Source organism: Myotis daubentonii, chromosome 9 (assembly GCF_963259705.1).
Source record: "Myotis daubentonii chromosome 9, mMyoDau2.1, whole genome shotgun sequence".
Taxonomy (NCBI): domain Eukaryota; kingdom Metazoa; phylum Chordata; class Mammalia; order Chiroptera; family Vespertilionidae; genus Myotis; species Myotis daubentonii.
The window spans coordinates 62,052,458-62,075,158 of NC_081848.1; the positions used below are offsets into that span (position 1 = coordinate 62,052,458).

Here is a 22,701-nt window from a genome sequence, read left to right on the forward strand (position 1 = left end):
ATAGTCGATGCCTGTAGCGGTTCTCAACCTGTGGGTTGTGACCATCGGAAAACACATATAGCATATCAGATATTTACATGACGATTCATAACAGTAGCAACATTACAGTTATGAAGTAGCCACGAAGATAATCCCACCACAGGAGGAGCCGTATTAAAGGGCGGCAGCGTGAGGAAGGGTGAGAACCACTGGCGGCCTCTGGGAGGTGGAGAAGATCTTTCCTTATTTAGCCCCACTTTCCACTGGCTACCACCTCACCTCACCTCCCTACTCATGTTTTCCCTAGCATGTAACCAAAGAAAGGTGGGACAATCACCTACTTATAGTAAAATCTGAAAAGGCTAATAAAAATGTGAGTCAATCAAGCATTGGAAATAAATTATCCAATATGGTAGAAAATGGGCAGAATGAGTTTAAAGTTATGAGTCCCCAAAATAAAAAAAAAATTCCTTCCAGGAACAGGAAAGCCACTTGTAAAATGTGAACGTTAGCATATGTAGTTTTGATATGCTGAAAAACTTATAGAGAATAATAGTAGAAATAAAAATAAACTTTAGGATAGCAAAAACGATGATATAAAAGACATTTGGATATAATCAGTTTGCTTTCAGATATGTTAAATGTCCTAAAGATCTCTAGCTTTAGTCATTATATTTCTCATACCCATCTTTAACTTCACATTTAGATTTCATATGAAGATAACACATACTGTAATTTCTTCATAGGTTTGTTGAGAAATATTCAGAGGATTAATCAAGAAAGGATGCCACTTTAAGAAATCAGCATAATTTTTTATTAATATTTTCACAATAACACAAATCTAGAGAACGGTTGGGGATCTACTTGGAGAGAAACTGTTCAATGAAAAACAACTTTGGCATTACTTTACTTATAAAGGTCTAATACAATTATTCTGAAATTCAAGATGATTTTTTTAGGCTTACTAATACCTCACACAGTTGAAAGCACATGTTAATGAAGTAACAATTTTATGCAGCAATTGCCATTTTAAGAGACATGAAGCTGTTCTCTTAAAAATGACAATTTATAGCAAAAATGCATATATAGTGCAAGAAATGTATGAATAAACTCCTAGTCTAGGGAAGAAGGTAGGCAGCTATGGTTATATGACCAAACAACATAACTTTCAAAGTGATTATGTGCTACAATTCAAACCAGGATTTTTAAAGTGGTCAGAATTAGGGCTGCTGAAAGATACAGAAGAGCCTCTCTTCTAAACACTACAGTACGTTTTGTTTAATGAATCCAATCTTAGTCTTTGTAATACTTATCCATTAATAGTTTAGGAAACATCTTAAAATATTTATATGGTGCTTTAAGGCATCTTATATACAACTGAAAATGTGCATTTCAGAATAAAGTGGTTAGTGTTCTATTCATCTGTTCCTGCATTATGGCTACAGATTCCCGCTTCAAAGTTTTGTTTACTGTAAGTCCATAGAGAGACTTAAAAAGGAAGTCAGACAAAAACATTGTGTTGAGACTGCCAAGTTTTAGAAGCCTTTCAAAAGACTTTTAAGTATTAAAACCACTTTTAAAATGAACTCTAAATGCAAGCACTAAAGTTGTGGATTAGATGGAGGAAAAATTACAATTTTTATCAGTAAAGTCCAAATTTAACACAATTTTATCTGGATTACAATGTAAATACATTAACATTTGTGTAGTTTGTGTAGTATTGTGTAGAATAAAATGTGCTATATTAATAATATAAACATCAATAGAAGGTAAAAATAAAAACAAAATCAGTAAAAAGCATAATGAAATTAGAATTAATTTGCCTGGACCACTAACTTAAATTTGCTAAGTGGTTTATAAAGTAAACAAAGTTTGACACTTGACATCTCTTCCCCCGAATTTCTGGTATTTTTAAGGAATATGATCAACTAATAGCAATGTAAAGAAGTAATGCATTGACTATTCTGACTTTATTAATGAAATATAGAGTTTCATGAAGAAGTAAGTTAGAACACATTAGAATAACTGACTGCCTGTACCTCAAGAGAAACATCTAAAATGCATTCATTGGTTGTACTGTTCTTTAAGTTATTTGAATCCACCTATGAACACAATCTAATCTACTTGATTCTTTCTAACTTTCATTTCTAATACTCATTTCTCCAAGAAGTCTAATCCACACATTTATTTACCTAGGGACTCAGAAATGTTTCTAGTAGAAAAAAACAAAACAAACAGAAAGTTGTTTCATGTCTTAAAAGTAGTTTTAAGAAATATAAGTATAGTCTTACTTTTAAAAGATTTTTAAAAATAACTTTCATTTTGCCTGACTGCGGTGGCTCAGTGGTTGAGCATCAATCTATAAACCAGGAGGTCACAGCTTGATTCCAGGTCAGGGTATATGCCTGGGTTGCGAGCTTGATCCCTGATCGTGCAGGAGGTAGCCAATCAATGAATCTCTCTCATCATTGATGTTTCTATCTCTCCCTCTCCCTTCCTCTCTGATATCAATAAAAATATATTAAAAAATAACTTTTTTTTATTATAAAAATTATCCTAAAATAGGTCCTGAGATTAAATGTTACATACATCAATATAAGTATAAATGTAATATTATATGACATATATACCACTTCTTACACAATCCTGCTAAGATAAATAGTAGTCTTAGAAATATTAGGTAAACATTAGAAGGTTGTTATAAGTCATGCAGTACATGTCTCAATAGAAAGTAGAAAAAACAAAATGGTTTTATGTCCATTTTCATAAAAGGTAGTCTTAAGAAACATCAATATATTTTTAATTTGAAATAATTTCTTTTAATTATTATAAGAAATGACTTAAAATCAAACTATTAACAAGTCACATCCAAATAATTTTAAACAAAGTGCCTGTTACAGAGGAGAAATAAAACTTCCACATCAGTATTTCCTAGTAGCAAAAAAATGAAAGGGCCAAGTAATATAAACCCTTACCTACTTTAGCAATCCATATTTTTTTTTACTGAATTCCCACTTTAAAATGGTGGGAATTCCTGACTAATTATAGACCACCAGGAAAGTCACAGAACCAGAATTAGTACTAGATGATCTTAATGGCCATTTAAATTAAACTTTCTTCTTTTATAATTTGTTGCTCACAGCAAGAAAGTGACATGCTTAAAGTCATAATATCAATCATACTTGTTGGCAGAACTGAAGTCTCTTGTTAATATACCAGGGAAAGTCAGAAAAAACAAGTAATATGAAGTAATAATATACATAATTATATTGAAGGCTTAAAAATATGAAATTTTCTTTACAGACCCAAAATATGAATAGAAGGCAATGTACCCTTTCATCTCCCCCAAACTGAGATGCTATTGCTCCTATTACTGGATAGAGAACATAAATGTGCACAAAATATGGATAATCTTATCATTTAAATGGAGTTCCAGATAATTAATCACCATGAAAAAAAAAAAAAGAAAAAAAGGTACCATATATGGCAAATGGTTTAGAGCTCTTGTATGTGTATATATTTATGTCTATGTCTATGTGTTGTGTGTGTGTGGTCATATATCTATCAATCTGGAAAGAACTCTTACAAAATAAATAAGAAAAAAAAAAGAAAAAAACACCCCTAAACAACCAAACAAACCAGAAAACTAAAGCAAAGGCAAAGAACAGGTAATTAATTCAGAGCGAACTACAACGAACAAAAGCACAAAAAAAAAATGTTCACCATAATTATCCATTTATGGTGGTAGACTGTACAATTACAGCACTTCTAAAGACTAGTTTGACAATGCATACCAAATGCTTTAAAAATGTATATACCCTTTGATCTAACTATTCTACTTTTTAGAAGTTTAGCCTAAGGAAATACTTAGACAAGTTGTAAAATACACACATATACACTTTACTGGAGTGTTGCTTATAACAATAATAACGTGAAAAAAAAACCCTAAATGTTCATTAGTAGGGGGTTAAGTATAATATACATTTAAAATGACTTAAATTCATTTTTGATATAAAAATCAAGTGGTTCAGTAAAAAAAGCTGTGTATGTGGCATCTCAATTTTTAAAGAATCAAACTACATATGCATGCTTAGGCACAAACATGTTCAATGAGCTAATTAAAATAAAACAATAAAAATGGAAGGCATTTCTTTTGGTGTGACTTTTTTCAAATTACAATAAATGAAATTTATTGTTAAGATAAAAGTTAAAACATTAGTGATAGGAGCAATAAACTTAACAAATTATTGAAAAAAATGTTTCCAACAGTCAATGAAGTTACAGTTTTGTTGGGGAGCGGAGGTATGCTATAACAGTGGAATAAAAAATTACCGTGGAAATGCAAAAGAGTATGTGGAAATGCAAAGGGGAGAGGACTCATTAAAAAGAAGGTTTCATAAAGGAGATAGTATCTGACTTGGACTATGAACAAGATTTAGGGTTTTTAAATAGACTACTATGTGGATGGAGCTAGAGGAAACAGCACTCAAGATTGAGGGAAAAGCCTGGAAACCAAAGAAGCAAGATATAGAAAGCATGTCTGAGAGAAGGTGGGGACACCAAGTGCCGTATGGAAGTGAGTCTGCATCCTGACAATGGACTGGGAAAGCCTTTCGAAGGCCCTCCTAAGTAACGGGTCTGCACTCTATTAGGGAGATCATTTTAGTGTGAAGGGTAGATTTTTAAAGGATAGAAAAGAGAAAGAGAAACCAGTGTCGACATCACCATAGTTATTCATTTCTTACATCAAATTGTCTCAATATGCATTAAAATAAATTGAATTTAAGAAACATCATTCTATAAATACAAGTATTAACTGGCAAGTTCATGTGGTTTCTTAGGTAGATTGGGTCTATATTTATTTTTTAGCTTTCTGAAATACTCCACAGATGGTTCCTTTAAATAAAGAGACTAGATAATTTATCATTAATGAGTTTAAAATCCCTCTTAAAAAAATGGGCAGGCCTTGTGGGGTCATCTTTTTGATGTCCCATATCATGTGTTCTGAATGATTTTACCCAGAGGAACTAATTTATCAAAAGCTTAAGACTGTAAAACTTAAAAAGATTTACAGAACTGTATGTTAGTATAAGAAGCAGAATGCAGTACTTAGCAAACATGAGTCAGAGGCTGCAAAGTAGGGTTCCTGACAGGAAGACATTGATGAATGGGATAAGATCTAATTGAGGTTTGGTACAAAATAATGGCAAGGATTTTACTTTTGCTAGCACTCATGTTAATATGTGCGTAAGAAGGTATTTGGGAAACTATGCTAAATTAAAATTAGTTGGCAAAGTGAAATCAAATATTAATATATGCATTTCAATAAACACTTCTGGGCTACAAATGATTGATACAATTACTATACTAATCATAACTCTGGATTCTTTTTAACAGCCTTGTGACTCATGGAATTCATAGTTGCAAGTGACACAAGTGAATAAATTTTAACTATTTAAAAGATATATAACCTCAATTTACTACTGGATTAACTAAACTAATACATCTTATAATACATTCAAAAGACACTATTGTGGTTATTGTAGCATTAGTGTCTATACAGATAATATCAGTTATTTACAAATATTATAGAAAGAATACATTCCCCCATGTAGTAAGAATTGTGTAACAGTTCTTTTAATTAATGCAGCACTCTGAGTAATAAATCAACCATAACTTTTTTGATACCTATTTCTGTGGAAAATAGCAGATACCATGTTTTCTTCTCAGTCTCATTTTCCTAGTATTCATGCTTATTTAAGATGAAAAAAATAAAAAGGCAATGCAAAGAACCTTTTAATTTACAGTAACATCTGTAGTTATAAACGAATAACTGAACATAGTCTTGTGCACAAAATGAGGGTCCAAATGAAATATATTTAGGACTACAAGCATGACTACTGTTGTTATTGATAATGATTGCACTTTGTTAACAAATTAGAAAATATATGGAGTATTTCCTTTATATAAACATCTTTTGCTGCTTCATATTTATTATGTAAAGAATTAGAATAGAGGTATCCTATTTTTTTCAATGAAATTTCCTTCTACTCAAGTAATTTTAGGGGAAATCTAAACTTCCACCAGTGCTCTATATTCAATCAGAATATCTGTACTATAGTTCTACTGTATCTTTTCTTTATTGTACTTCAAGATAAAACCACTGGCATGGGGTGCAAAATTTTGGAAAAGGAAAGGTTAGAGACAGAAATATTACTAAATGTAAGTTTCCAGATGGATAATGAGGAAATCTTGACTTTTCATTTAATGTCAGAAATCTTATCAGTTCCATAAATAAATCTTGCTGCCAGCACCCCATCCTGCAGGGCACTCAGTGAGTGAGTGCACTGTTTTCCAGACCTAAAATAGGTTCATGTTTTTTTATTTTATTTTATTTTATTTTTTTAAATATATTTTATTGATTTTTTACAGAGAGGAAGGGAGAGAGATAGAGAGTTAGAAACATCGATGAGAGAGAAACACCAATCAGCTGCCTCCTGCACATCCCCCAATGGGGAAGTGCCTGCAACCCAGGTACATGCCCTTGACCGGAATGGAACCTGGGACCTTTCAGTCCGCAGGCCGACGCTCTATCCGCTGAGCCAAACCGGCTTTGGCAATAGGTTCATGTTTTACTCCACATCAACAGACATGTAATTTGTAGGCAAAAATCTCAAGTCAAATTTCTATCCCCAAATCAAGTACTGCCATAGGTAAAGTATTAAAATTAACAAAATTTAAAAAAATAGTTTCAACTTAAGGATATAGGCTTATTAAATACAAAAGTAAAAATAGTCCACATAGCAAAACTATAAAACATTATATAGAGGGATAAATTTAATAACAAATGTATAATAAACATGTGAAGAAAACTTAAAACTTTGCTGAGGCACATACAAGAAGATATGAATATGGAGACAAACTATTCTAGAGTGAGATGATTTGATATGTAAAAACGTGAAAACAAAATCAATGTACACAGTCCTTGAGTTACGCTGGACACGATGTACGTCGTGTCGTGGTTACGTCGCCATATCCCATTTATTCATAAAAAAAAGTTCTGTCATTTCGACGTATGTACATGTGTGCTTTATGTTTTTCATTATTTACTGTATTAACCACAAGTAAAGGTCAGGAATTGTTATCTTTCTTTTACATTTTTTTTACTGCTTCACTTCATTATTGCTGTGTATGTGCTTCATGTGAGTGATGTAGGTGCTTATGTAGGTGTGTTCTGACTTAGTGAAAATCGCATTACGTTGCACTGTAGGAACAGACGTCCGACATAACCTGAGGACCTACTGTATACATTTTTGAAAATACTTTATTTCCTTGGAATTGGAAAAAAATCATTGTAAGATTCATTTCTTGGTCAGAGATAGCCAAGAACATTTTAAAAACAAAGAATAACAGGAGGAAATTAGCACTGCTACATAAAAAATTATAAATTATCAATGGTAGAAATCCAATAAACAGAATTATATATACTATTTACTATATGTAAAACAAAGGTGCCATAAAGATGGATTGTCAACATATTACACAAGAAGATAGGCTTAGAAAAAAATTAAGTTAGATTCTTGCCTGTTATTTTAAAATAAATTAGAAGAAAATTATTTTGATGGCAGAGAAAAAAAAGAGCAATTTTATTACATAAAAGTTTTTAAAATGGATATCTGAAACAAAGAGTAAATGATAAACTTGAAGAGTAAATGATAAATTTGAAGAATACATTTGCAACATGCATCTTATAGGAAAGAGTTAATATCCCTGATGATCTCATCCTGCCCTAGGACTTTAAATATCATCTAAATGTTAACAACCCTCAAATTTATATTTCAATTTAGACTTCTCCCCTGAACTCCAGATTCTTCTATTCCACTGCTTACATGATGTCTCCACCTGGATGTATCTTAGACAAAATTAAAATGCCTCAAAATGAACACCTAATCTTCTACCACCCCCACCCTATAAATTTGTTCCACCGGAAGTCTTCCCCATCTCTTTTAAGATGACTTGATTCTTTCAGTTGCTATGTTAAAAAATCTTAGTCATCCTTGACCTTTCTTTCTCTCACATTCCAAATCCAATTTGTTAGGAAATTCTGTTGGCTCTACCTTCAAAATATATTAGAAACTAACTACTTCTCACCACTCCGATTGCTACCAACGGGGTCTGAACCAGCACCATCTTTCACTTGGGTTACTGCAGTAGTCTCCTAACTGTTTCAGCTCTTGCCATAAGAATAGATTTACAAATCTATTCTCAACACAGCAACCAAAGGGAAATATTTCAGATCATGTCACAAACAAAACAGTTGTTTTGTTCAGAAGCCCAAGTCCTTACAATGACCCTCAAGGCTGTAAGTGATCTTCCTTCCTTCCTCCTCCTCATCAATATGATCTCATCACTGTCTACTTCCCTTCTCCTTTATACCAGTTACATACCTTTCTTACCATTCCATGAATGTACAAAGCAAACACCTATTGAATGGATGAATAAATACCTCTATCTTGGGCTCTTATAAGTAAGTAACCACTTTTACAAAAGATGATTATGCCAGAAAAAATTTCAAATAATGGTTAGGTCCCTCGCAGAAAAGAAAATAGATCCTTAAATAGCCGAAACAAATTAAATATATTGAACTATATTAGTGAACAAAGGAAAAATATATGAAAGATAATATGTATGACAATTGATAAATAATCGAGTTATTAGCAAAGACAAAAGAGGGATAGAAACCCCCAGATTTAATAAGATTTAATAGATAAATCAACCAAAGTTTGGGCTTTGTTTGAAGATTGATAGGAAAAAAACTGTAAGAAGAAATCATTTATGAGACAGTGAGGGAAATGTGAACACTGATTAGATATTAGATGACTTTAGGTATGAAGAAGGCATTGTGTTTTCTTTTAGAGACATGGAATAAATTATATAGTATCTGAGATTTCTTTCAAAATATTCCAGTGTGCTTGTTGTATATGGGGTGGAGGAAAACAGATGGTATTTTTAAGACTAGATATTAGAGAATTCCTAAAGTTAGATGATGAGTACATAGGCTCATTATAGTATTTTTTTGACTTCTATGTGTGTTTGAAAATTATTTTCTTAAAGAAAAAAGCATATTTTACTATAGAACTGCTAATGGGAGTTCAAGTTGGTATAATCACATGGAGGCAAGGGGTATAACTTGGCAATATGTAGTATAGACTTTTTAAAAAATGTGCATATTTCTTGAGCCAGAAATTCCATGTATAGGAATTTATCATGGAAATAATCAGACATGAGCACCAGGATAAAAATTCATATTAGCTTAATGTATTATCCTATATAATAAAGAGGTAGTATGCAAATTAACCCTCATACTCTCACAAGATGGTTGCCTACAACCAGGCCAGAAGGAGGATAGTGAGGGATGACCAAACGACTGAACAGCAGGCTGCGTGGGGTGATCAGGCTAGAGGGGGGGTGGGGGAAACCAGGCTGGCAGAGGGGGCAGTTAGGGGCAACCAGGCCAGCAGGGGGGGCCGGGAGGGGCGACCAGGCTGGCAGAGGAAGGCAGTTGGGGGCGACAAGGCCGGGGGGGGGGCAGTTGGGGGCAATTAGGCTGGCAGGGGGGCAGCAGTGAGGGGTGACTAGGCCGGTGGGGGTGGCAGTTGGGGGTGACCAGGCCGGCAGGAGGGGCAATTAGGGGAGACCCGGCTGGCAGAGGAGGGCAGTTGGGGGCAACCAGGCAGGCAGGCAGGTGAGCGATTAGGAGCCAGCGGTCCAGGATTGTGAGAGGGATGTCCGACTGCTGGGATCAGGCCTAAACTGGCAGTCAGACATTCCCTGAAGGGTCCCGGATTGGAGAGGGTGCAGGCTGGGCTGAGGTGACCCCCCGCTCCCATGCACGAATTTCATGCACCGGGCCTCTAGTTATTTATAAAAATAAAAATTTATTAAATACCTAAATGCTAACAGAGCACAGAGTAAACTAATTATGGTTAATCTCATCAGACTTTTAAAAATACAGTGTGTGTTTTAAAAACAAAGCATTCAGTGGAACTAGTATATTCTCTAAAAGTCCCTAAAGCGGGTGGGGGGGGGGGGGTGGGGGGGGGAATATCCCACAGCATTTAGTATTTTTGAAATTTAACCACAAAACCACTTGACATTACCTGTTTTATAAGAGTATGTAAAAAAGTCACTGATACATGTGTAAGCTTAAGATGAATGAGACACATCTGACTCATGTTTTGCTTAAGTTAAATCACTTTAATTTAACTTCTAAAAATTTGTTAAGATGATTATTTATAGGATAATTTTAGCAATATATGCTATCTGGGTATTGCCTCATGTCTACAGAAATGCAAGTACATTGCACTATTTTACCTTTTTAAGATGAGGTACTTCAATATTCTAAGACTCGGAAAAATAAATATCTATAAGTGGCTTCACTTTACACCCCTTCCCTGTTATTCACCTTTAACTCTACTTACAATGTAGACAACACAAATAATTCATGGACCAGGCAAAAGATACTAAGCAAATAGTTAATCTATAGAATCATGTGAATGAAATATGAAACTAAGAAAAATATAACCCACCTTCTGGTACATTTTTTCAAAAGAAAACACATCTTTATATAAAGTACATTCTATTTGTCTTTCCCTTTCAAAGTACTATTAAAATAAATTAAGAGCCAAATAAATGTTTTGTTGTACTATTGACAAGTATAGTCTACACAATTATATTGTAAATGAAATATGGATTTTTAAATGAGGAATAATGACTATCATATAGCAGGTGGTCAGTATTTCTCAATCTTGGTGTTAAAACCATATTTCCTCTTCAACATCTTGAATACATTACATAGAAAAAAAAATCAAGGCCCAAAAGGTATGAAAGAACATGAAAAAACCTTATTTTCTTTCCAACAATCTCAATTAGGTAAGTTCCAATGCTTTACAAAAGAAAAATTGCATATATCCAACCTCTCTATCATCTTACTATAAAAATATAATATAAGGAACTTAATAGTGGAGACATAGGCAAACAGACTAACCTCTCTATGGAAGGCAACTAAAATATTTGGACAAAATATAAAAAATATATATCATATGCTTAAGGGACAGGAGAGCTAACAGAATTGTGATGAATTATAGGCAAGCATCAGGAGGTAGTTGGAGGCTATTTTCCCCTTGAGGTTGTAAGCTGATGCTAGAAGAGGTGGCAGAAATGCTTAGTAACATTGCTAAGAGCTTTGTAGGTCTGGGGACTGGAACTAGAATTTAGGGCCCGCAAAGAGGAGTTGTTTATAAACCCTCCTTTGTAGATACCCTGAACAGCTAAACTATCCTATATAATAAAAGGCTAATATGCAAATCGACCGAACAACTGAATGACCATTCATTCTGATGCGGACTGACCACCAGGGCACAGACGCTCAATATAGGAGCTTCCCCCTGGTGGTCAGTGCGCTCTCAAAGGGGGGGCACCACTCAGCCACAAGCTCTGAGTCAGGCTCACGGCTGGCGAGTGCAGTGGCAATGGCAGGAGCCCTCCCGCCTCCATGGCAGCACTAAGGATGTCCAACTGCCGGCTTAGTCCTGCTCCCCACGGGAACGGGCCTAAGCTGACAGTGAGACATCCCCTGATGGCTCCTGGACTGTGAGAGTGTGCAGGCTGGCCTGAAAAGATCTCTCCTCTCCACCCCCCACCCTCCCCGCCCTCATTGAGTGCATGAATTTTATGCATCGGGCCTCTAGTAGAGAATAAAGCAGGGGTAAGCAGGCCCTCACAGAAGCAGCAGTTCAGTTTCAAATGATCTCAATATATAAAATTGAAGTGATTTTGGATTGCTAATGCCATCAGGAAGCTGCAAAAAGGAAATGTAATCCTCCCTGAAGGAAGACATCGTTATCAGAAAACTCAAAGTACTTCTAGAGACAATTCTGCAAATACATGTCTGATAAACAAAAATTAGCATGCATTTATGAAAATAAAGCCACAAAAACCAGCAGGAGATAACAGAAACAAGCCGAGAGGTTCAGACTTCTAACTTTTTAGACAGAGTTTAACTGAAATTAAGAACCTAATGGCGTTAAGAACCAACTATAAAATATGTAACAAAATTCCAGTGAGAGAAAAAACTGAAAAGCCAGAGAAGGCATAGACTATGGGAAGTTACTATGCAATAAAACTGGAGTCCCAGAAATAGAGGAGAGAGCAAAAGTAGCAGAAATATTTGAAGATATAATGGTTTAGAACTTTATAAAACTAATGAAGAATAACTCAAACACAAATTCAGACAGTTCTTTGAACCCAAGAGAAGTAGAAATAACATTACATAGACACAATATAGCAAAAGTACTAAAATCCAAAGACAAAGACAAATATTTTAGAAAGCTGGAAGTCAGACTGCATTGAAGGGAGAAACACTTAGAATGAAAATTGACTTCAATAACAACAAAAGGCAAAGCATAATTTTTTTAAGTGCTAAAAGAACTCTAAATTGAAATTCTATACCCAGCAAAAAAGTCTTCAGAAAGAAAAGTAATATAAATACATCTTCAGATGCATAAAACTTAAGAAAATTCATCATTAGCATACCCAGTGTAAAGGAAATGCAAAAGGTTCTTTAGATGAAAGAAAAATTGTTTTGGATAAAGAAAAAGAGATGCTGAAAAGATATAGAACAAAAATCTATAATAATAAAAGTGTAATGTGCTAATTAGACTGGACAGCTGAATGACCTTCCGGACATCCTTCCAGATGAAGCCAGGGCTGCAAGGGCTGAGGCAAGCCGCTGCAGCTGTGAGGGCTGAGGCAAGCCACCTCAGATGCAAGGGCCAAGCCCCTTGCACAATTTTGCACATTGGGCCTCTAGTAGTAAATATGAACATGGTACAGACAATAAAAATAATATGCTATGGGTTTAATATATAAAGAAAAATAAAGTACATTTTAACAATGGTATACATGTCAAAAGAGGGGTTAAAGGTGTTAAAGAATTTCAAGCTTCTAGTACTGGCTGAGAAGAGGGTGGAAATAACAAATAGTTACTTTGATAAACAGACTTTCATAAAAGCAAGACTACATTTACAAAAGGATAATTACTAAAAGAATATAAGAAGAGTGTAGAGCTTTCCAGAGCTGAAAAAAATGGTACATTAAATATTACTCTATCATTTCAAAGGAAAGTTCTAACAAATAGAAATTTAGAATAAGCAGGACATTTAGAAAGCAAATCACAAGATGGTAGATTTAAAGCCAACTATCAACAAATTCATCAAGCACATTAACTAAAATATAAAAACTGATAAACAAAACAAAAAAGCAAAACCCAATTAAGTGCTGTTTCTAGGAGACATGTTTGAAATAAATATAAAGGTTTATTGTGAAAGAATTGGAAAAAAGATAAACATGAAAACACTAGACAAAAGACAAATAGCACAGCTAGCTATGTTAATATTAAAATAAACTTAAGTTAAATATTACTAGAATAAGGGTATCTTATAATAAAAAGATGTAGAACTCTGAAATATATAGATATAAGAATATAATTTCAATAACAGAAAGCAAAAATTGACAGAATAAAATAGGGTAACAAACGATAGGCAGAACACCCACTCCCCCTAAAGATGTCCAAGGCCTAGCCCCTGAAACTTGTGCATATGTTACATTGCATGGCAAAAGGGAGTTTGCAGATGTAAATAACATTATGGAATTTTAAATTCTTCTTTTAGTATAAAACAAATCCCTTAATTTTTCAAGTGTTTTAGAAAATAATTTTATATTTAAGTATTAAAAATAAACACAAAATTTACCAGTTTACATTTTTTAACCCACAACGCAAGCATCCACTAGGCGCACAGCAGTATTCTAGGGGCAGTAAAAGGGATTCTTAACCTTAGAAACATGACTTCACTTTCTGAAGTTGGATCATCACCTTTTCCAGATTTTTTAAAAAGGAAGAATACCCGCCCTAGCCGGTTTGGCTCAGTATATAAGAGTGTGTAGGTCTATGGACTGAAGGGTCCCGGGTTCGATTCTGGGCAAGGGCTTGTGCCCGGGTTGTGGGCTTGATCTCCTGTAGGGGGCGTGAAGGAGGCAGCCGATCAATGATTCTCTCTCATCAATGTTTCTCTCTCTCCTTCTCCCTTCCTTTCTGAAATCAATAAAAAAAAAAATTTTTTTTTAAAAGAATTGCATTTATTTTAAAAAAATAAAACAGGGGGATTACCCGAGATCAGCGATTTTCAACCAATGTGCCACATAATTTTTTAAATATGCAATACCTGACTATTTAGTCATGGATACTGACGCCTCATCATTGATTGTCAAATAAAAAAATGACAGCAGCCAACACAACAATAGTTAATAGGTGTGAATGAATAAAAATTATGTTTATGGTTTTTTGTCAGATTGGCAAAAAATAAATATTTTTTGTTCGCTGCAGAATTTTAATAGTTTCTATGTGCCATGAGATGAGAAAGGTTGAAAATCACTGTCCTAGATTATCCAGTGGGCTCAATCTAATAATATGAGTGTCTAAAGCAGAGGACTTTCTCTGACTGTAAGCTATTGCTTACGTGAGTCAAAAGGGAAGGTCAGAAAGATTCAAAGCAGGAAAAAAATGATTTGACCTGTTGTTCTAGGCTAGGGGATGAAGTGATACAGAGGGCCACATGCCAGGGAAAATGAGTGACCCCTTGGAACTTAGAATGACCCCTGGTCAACAGCCAAATATAAAACATGGATCTCAGCACTACATGGATCTCAGCACTACAGCCACATAAAACTGAATTCCAACTACCTGAATAAGCGTAGCAGCACATTCCCCCCTAGATCCTCCAGATAAGGGACTCAGCTGGCTCACACCTTGATTTTGGCTTTGTGAAAACTCTAGGCATTTTAACCTATTGAACCTGTTGGACTTCTGGCCTACAGAACTCTGAGGTAATATAGTTGATAGAGGCCCGTTGCATGAAATTCATGCACAGGGGGTGGGGAAGGCATCAGCCCGGCCTGTACCCTCTCGCAATCTGGGAATGCAGCGGATCGGGCCTAAACCAGCAGTCGGATATCTCTCTCGCAATCTGGGACTGCTGGCTCCTAACCGCTCGCCTGCCTGCCTGCCTGATCACCCCTAAACCCCTAACCACTCTGCCTGCCTGTCTGATCACCCCTAACCACTTTGCCTACCTGCCTCATTGCCCCTAACCACTCTGCCTGTTTGCCTCATTGCCCCTACCTGCTCTTCCCTGCCTGCCTCATCGGCCCTAATCGCCTTTGCCTCAGCCCCCGCCATCGTGGCTTTGTCCAGCAGATGTCAGTCTAATTAGCATATTAGCCTTTTATTAGTGTGGGTGTTCATGCCAATTTGTTAGGGAAGCAATAAAAAACTGATACAAAATAGAAAAATCCACAAAAAATAGAGGAAATTTTAATAGGTTTCCTCAGTATTTGATAGAACATAAATTAAAACATAAGTCATTAAGAATAAGATTTGAAGAACACAACCAATTTGACCTGATTTTATAAACTATTGCAACTAACGCCTACAGAATATATATTTCCTAAAAGCATACTTGGAATACTTACATAAGCTAACTGGGCATAGAACAAGTATCCATCAACTTCAACAGATTAAAATCATACAAAATATTTTCTGTAAATATAATTCTATGAAGTTAGAAATCAATAACCCCAAAATAGGCTAGAATTTACCCCAGGGATCAAAGAAGAAATTATAACAGAAATCCAAAAATATTTTTAAGTAAATAATAATGAAAAATATTATGTATCAAAACTTTTGAAGTGAAAACTGTTTAAAATGTTCCATGCATACTCATGAAGTAGATTGTAAGTGATCTTCCAACAGAAGAAGAGTAAATTCTATACTAATAGATCTTAAGAAAAGCTTATTATGCATTAAAGAATGTGATATTCTTGCCCTAACTGGTTTGGCTCAGTGGATAGAGCGTCGGCCTGCAGACAGTGGGGTCCCAGGTTCAATTCCGGCCAAGGGCATGTATCTTGGTTGTGGGCAATTCCCCAGTAGGGAGTGTGCAGGAGGCAGCTGATAGATATTTCTCTCTCATAGATGTTTCTAACTCTCTATCCCTCTCCCTTCCTCTCTGTAAAAAAAATCAATAAAATATATTTTAAAAAAAGAATGTGATATTCTTAATCATAATCTTTAGTTCCTAATAGATATTAAATTTTAAAGAAAGAAGTAAAATTAATACATCAAAAATGTGTGAAATAACTTAAAGGTTTTATTGTTGGAGATAGTTAGGATATCAAGCATACTTGCTCTTGGATCTATGAGAGATACTGGTTCATTGAAACCATTCTGAAGCTCATCTTCCCATTAATTCTCACAAAAATAGCCAAACCTATTAAAAAATTAACTGTTCTGTAGATTGATATATTAAGGAGGCTGCTACATTTTACAAATGTTATTATTTATTTATTCAATAAAATAAAAGCCATACTTACAACAAGAAGTAGTCTGAACTGGTGCAAGTTGTGGAAAGGTCATAAACATAGAAACCCCTGGTAGATCGCTCTGCTTGTCAGGTTCAGTAGTTTGGTCAGCCCAAACAACCACTTTTTTCCTCTCCACCAAATGTTCAATCTCTTTGAAGTCAGACTCAAAGGCAGCATTTGACAGGCCAGCTTCTTTTAATGAACAGTACTGTTTTCTCAGGGTTGGAAGTAAAGCATTCAATACTCTATATACGAAAGGTGACAAAGAAGGAGAGATAAATACTAAATTTTAAATACACTTTATAGTTCTATTTAACATCCAAAGTATTAGCAGGTCATTTAAATGATTCCTTGTATATACGTTCTTTTTAGAATATTTTAGTCAATTACCTCAACATATTCTTAATACTTTAAGTACAGAGTAGAAGGATCTTGGATCTGAATTACAAGCACCAGGCTGTATTCTTAGTCTTCATTTGCTTCCGTATGATCTTGGATAAGGCACAACTGAGTTTTTTCCTTTATTACTTGGGGATCAATTGGACAGCCATTACTTATAATAGTTTGAGGAAATAGTTTTGAGAACCAAATGAATTAAATACATATAAATGCTTTTTGCAAAGCACTATGTGATTCATAAACCAAAGATATTGTAAGTTATTAAACATCATGGGATTAAAATGAAAAATTAATATATTCTGTCAAATGATGAGACTCATTTTCGGTATATAACATTTCAAAAGGAAAACAAAAAAACAGCTCAATTTTCCTTTCAGTTAGCTCTTCATGAGTTAAGGCAATGGCTTCCAAAGCTATTCCAAGGGCATTCAAGGAAATAAGTTGTGGACAAGAATGGTGGGTACGGGGAAATGGATGGGACACAACAGATTCCTGGCTTTAATTCAAAGTCTTCCCTATTGTTGTTAATCAGAGCAGCACTGAATACATCTTTTTATGTATTAGACGTCCATGTAAGTGCTGACTGAATAAATGCCACAGCTAAATAGTTATAAATTTATACACTCAATCAATGGTTCCTAACTTTTAAATCAAGGAAGATGTCATCAAAAAACATGAGTAATCTTGAAATGATTCAGTCCTGGTATTGACGTATAACATCCAGGAGAATAAAACCGTTGGAAGTATAAATAGGTCAGTGGGAAAAGAATAGGCATTAATTTTAACACAAGGAAGTAATTGCTTTATTACTTAGGAGCCTTAAATATTTAGATAGTAGTACAAATAAATAGCCTGTGATACTTTTCATTTTGGTGAGGATGGGGAGTACTTCATTTAAGTCAATTGGTAACTATGGGAAAGTCAATAAAAACATTTATTGAATATCTATACCAATTAGGCACAGTGCAGATAAGTTACCTGCTATTCTTAGAAAGGCTTGCTAGCAAGGTTGGCCTGTAGCTGGCATTGGATTTTGACAGGGTTCTCATCATTTTCAGAATTGATAAGAGTGTCTCACTGTGCAAACAGTTTGTACAAACAATGTGGCTCATGCTGAACAACTGCTTTCCTTCTGGGGAGTCTGCTTTTGGAACATACTAAGTACAGGGTGCCCAGAGATGGTCATAGGGAACCACAACCTATGATACATATATGATACATAAGCCCAGCGTGCAAAATCACACACCTCTCCGTGCTCACAGCCCCGCCCACCTGCGCTGGTCTTTGGTCATTAGGGCCCCAGGCCTTTTATAATATACACTAGAGGCCCAGTGCACAAAAATTTGTGCACTTGGGGGGTGGGGGGGTCCCTCAGCCCGGGCTGTGCCCTCTTGCAGTCTGGGACCCCTCGGGAGATAACGACCTGCTGGCATTGGCCTGCTCCTGGGAGGCGGAGGGCAGGCCCAATCCCTAGGTGCAGCCCCTGGTCGGGCTCAGAGCAGGGCCAATTGGGGGGTTGGGGCGCCACCCCCTGTCATGCACAGAGCAGGGCGGATTGGGAGGTTGCGATGCCACCCCTAGTCACGCTCAGGGTAGGGCCGATTGGGGGGCTGGGGCACCGCCCCCTGTCACACTCAAGGAAGGGTCAATAGGGAGGTTGCGGCGCCATCCCCTGTCACGCACAGAGCAGGGCCGATCAGGGGGTTGGGGCGCCGCCCCCTATCACGCACAGAGCAGGGCCCATCAGGGGGGTTGGGGCTCTGTACCGTCACACACAGAGCAGGGCCGATCAGTGGGTTGAGGAGCTCCCCCCTGTCACGCTGATCCCGGTGCTGGGAGGCCTCGCTGCTCCGCTGATCCCGGTGCTGGGAGGCATATTACCCTTTTACTATATAGGATAGAAGCCTGGTGCACGGGTGGGGGCCGGCTGGTTTGCCCTGAAGGGTGTCCTGGATCAGGATGGGGGTCCCGCTTGGGTGCCTGGCCAGCCTGGGTGAGGGGATGATGCCTGTTTGCAGCTGGTCACATACCCTTTAGGGTGGGGGGTCCCCACTGGGGTGCCTGGCCAGCCTGGGTGAGGGGCTGAGGGCCATTTTCAGGCTGGCGGGTGACTGAAGCTCCCAACCTGTCCTTTTTTCTTTTTTTTTTTTTTTATTCTGGGCCAGCTTTAACTCTGAGGCTCGGCTCCAGCTATGAGACCTCCGCTGCTGAAAGCAGGTTTCTGGCCTTTGTTTACCCTTCAGTATTTGAAACAATGTTGCGGTCCTGCTGGCTGAAGCCCGGGGTTTTGTTTGGCTTCTATATTTGTTACAATGTTGCTTAGAGTGCAGCTGAGAGGCCAGCAAGGCAGGCGGGGAAGCTTTGCTCCCTCTGTCACTGAAGCAAGCAAGCCTCCCTGTTCGCGTCAGCCGCCTGGCTGCCGGCCACTATCTTGGCTGGCAGTTAATTTGCATATTGCCCTGATTAGCCAATGGGAAGGGTAGCAGTTGTACGCTAATTACCATGTTTCTCTTTTATTAGATAGGATATCTATGTACACATTCATTTATTATTATTTTTATGTGATGCAGTAGGTCCTCAGGTTACGTCGGAGATCTATTTCTACAGCGTGACGTAATGTGATTTTCGCTATAAGCCAGAACACACCTACATAAGCACCTACGTCATTCACATATACATCAGTAATGAAGTGAAACAGTAAAAAAAATTTTAAAGAAAGATAACAATTCCTGACCTTTACTTGTGGTAATAATAAAAAACATAAAGCACAGATGTACATACGTCAAAATGATGGAACCTTTTTTTTTTTAAATGGGAGATGGTGGCGTAACCATGAAATGATGTACGTTGAGTCCGACGTAACCCGAGGGGTATCTGTATATGTATATAGTATTGTGAAATGATCACCACAATAAGTCTAATTAACACTCATCACCTCAAGTAGTTACCAAATTTATTTTTTCCTTGGGATGAGAACTTTAAAGATCTCTTTCAGTAACTTTCAAATATGCAATACAGCAATATTAACTAAAGTCGTCACGCTGTATATTACATTATTTCATACCTAGAAGTTTGTACTTTTTGACTCACTTCACATCCTCAGCCCATGCCCCTACCTTCAGCCTCTGGCAACCATCAAACTGTACTCTTTATCAATGAGCTTGAATTTTGTTTTGTTTTTCTAAGATTCTACATATGAGACCATATGGTGTTTGTATCTTCCTGTCTGAGTTATTACACTTAGAAAATTAAGGCTTATGGGGAAGAGTCAATAGGGAAAAAATGGAATATCTGTAATACTTTCAACAATAAAGATAAATTAAAAAAATAATCTAGGCAAGGTTATATTGCTAATGTAAGCTAGAATTCAAGACCAATTCCAAAACTCTAACTTTTTCTACTATAACATTCTGCCTGCTTGTAATGCTTTGGTCACCTAAGTTTTAAATATGTAAGAATTAGAAATATTTTTGTACGTTTTGAGGCAAAAGTTTATGTTAAGTGTACTAATCTCTTTGTCTTACATAGCAAATATAGTATGGTTAAAATAAATTAATGTGCTGCCCTGGCCGGGTGGCTTAATATATCAAAAAGTTGCAGGTTTGATTCTGGGTCAGGGCACATACCTAGGTTATGGGGTGAAAACCTGGTTGGGACATGTGCGGGAAGCAACCCATTGATGTTTCTGTTTTTCTCTCTCTCCTTCCTCTAAAACAGCGGTTCTCAACCTGTGGGTTGCGACCCCTTTGGCGGTTGAACGACCCTTTCACAGGGGTTGCCTAAGACCATCCTGCATATCAGATATTTACATTACAATTCATAACAGTAGCAACATGACAGTTATGAAGCAGCAACGAAAATAATTTTATGGGTCACAACATGAGGAACTGTATTTAAAGGGCCAGAAGGTTGAGAACCACTGCAACAAAAACAAAAACATATTGTCTAGTGAGGATTAAAACATAGTAATAAATAAATTATTTAATGCTTCTTTTATAACTAGCTCTTGGAGGTAGGTAGATTAAGTGTTGGTGAATAAGTGTTTAATGTTTGCTTAAAGTCAGATATACTCAGCATGGGGAGATTAGGTTGAGCTTGTATTCACAGAAGAAAATTTCCATAAAGTTTTTCCTTTCTCTTTTCTTCTTTTTAAAAATAACTATCTTACTATGATTTCTCTTAAATCATAAGTATAAAAAGTTAATTTCCAGTTATTTGAGAAAACAACTAGAACTCCAGCAGGAAGCCCTAAGAGAAGTAAATTTCTCATTTTTCTAGAGCATGAAAGTGACACCTAACCAACATATCCAAAGTAAAAAAAATAAAGATTGTTATACTTTTTTACTATAATGTTATTATAGACTCAAATGATGTTACTAGTGAGCTAGTAGAGAGAGCATGTACGAGATACTGTACCATCACATAACTGGATACTTGATGTAAAATATATACACTTTTAGTGACTTCATTTTAATGATAGCACAATATTATTCTGGAGTTAAAAATGCTTAAAAACTGCCTACTTAAATATTTAGTTAGCCTTAATAGTGAGTGCCTCTAAATGGGAAATGGATAGCAAGTAGACAGGTAGAGACAGATTCCTTTTCACAATATAGGTATCCTTTTCAATAGCACATGGCATATGTTACATAAAATAATTAATTAAAAATGCTTTCAAAACTATAAAAAATTAGTTGGAGAAGAATCACATCTTTTATACTTTCTCAGTGCTTCCTAACTGTGTATGCTTTCTGATGCTGACAGACACTTAAAAATAATGTATCCTGTACCAAATAAAACTCAGTTTTCTAGCTTGGAAAAGTGAACTTCTATGTTTCAGGTTCCTTAGGTCTATAGAATAGGTCAATACATATACTCACGCCTCAGTCTGCCTATGTTGCTGTTCCTGAAGACAAGCTAGATCCATCACATGTTTAATTTGTGCTTTCAAATCGTTGTTCTGGAGGTGCAAATGATGACAATAAAGATCTTTATTGAGTTCCTAGGGAAAACAATGTAAAGTGTACATCAGATTTCTTTAACAATGTAAAAGTTGAATCAATTTTAATAAAATTTTTATATTGATGTTTTTGTGTTAATTTTTTAAATGCTTTTTAAAAATTAATTTCAGAGAGAGAGGTAGGAAGGAATGGTGGGAGGGAGGAAGGAGGAAGAAGAGGAAGGGGAGACAGAGAGAGACAGAGACAGAGACAGAGACAGAGAAAGAGGAAGGAAGGAAGGAAGGAAGGAAGGAAGGAAGGAAGGAAGGAAGGAAAGAGAGACACATCGATGTGAGACAGAGAGACATCTATTGACTGCCTCCCGGGCTGAGGATGAAATCCAAAACCTGCATATATGCCCTGACCGGTAATGGAACCAACCACCCCTTGGTGTAAGGGATGATTCTATAACCAACTGAACCACACCAGCCAGAGCTAACAGATTTAATTTTTTTATCCTTGGAAATAGTTTGAAAAATAAGCATTCTGGTATAGGTATCTATAACTTATAAGATAAATTACAAGTTTCCTCAGAAACAGGTCAGAAACTCACAACCAGTTTTATTATGGTCACAGTTTCTTAGTTTATCCAACTTGTTCATTAGACCGAAAATACATGACTACGAGCAGTTTTTGCTTAAATGTCACTTTTTTATGGAGGCTTTCCTTGAGCATTATATTTAAAGATGGATACCCTCCATCCCCAATAGTCTTTGTTATAGCATTGATCAGTGACTGCTCATATAGTTTCTGTCTATACTAGATTTTAAGGTTGAGCGCCAGAACAGGGGCTGTGTTAAACTAGTTCAGTGGTACTGCCCCAGTTTACAGTTGCATGTCATAA

The 22,701-nt window shown here is 36.2% G+C and overlaps 1 protein-coding gene across 2 annotated transcripts in view; it reads right to left on the reverse strand.

The window, feature by feature from the left end:
• KIF18A (kinesin family member 18A) overlaps positions 1-22,701 on the reverse strand; it is an 81,161-nt gene that overhangs the window by 20,619 nt on the left and 37,841 nt on the right. For both annotated transcript variants that reach the window (XM_059709177.1, XM_059709178.1), the window contains exons 13-14: positions 21,738-21,859; positions 16,468-16,703 (exon numbers count right to left, since the gene is read on the reverse strand). In XM_059709177.1, the coding sequence (XP_059565160.1) occupies positions 16,468-16,703; positions 21,738-21,859 (358 nt within the window). The remainder of the gene's footprint in view (positions 1-16,467; positions 16,704-21,737; positions 21,860-22,701) is intronic.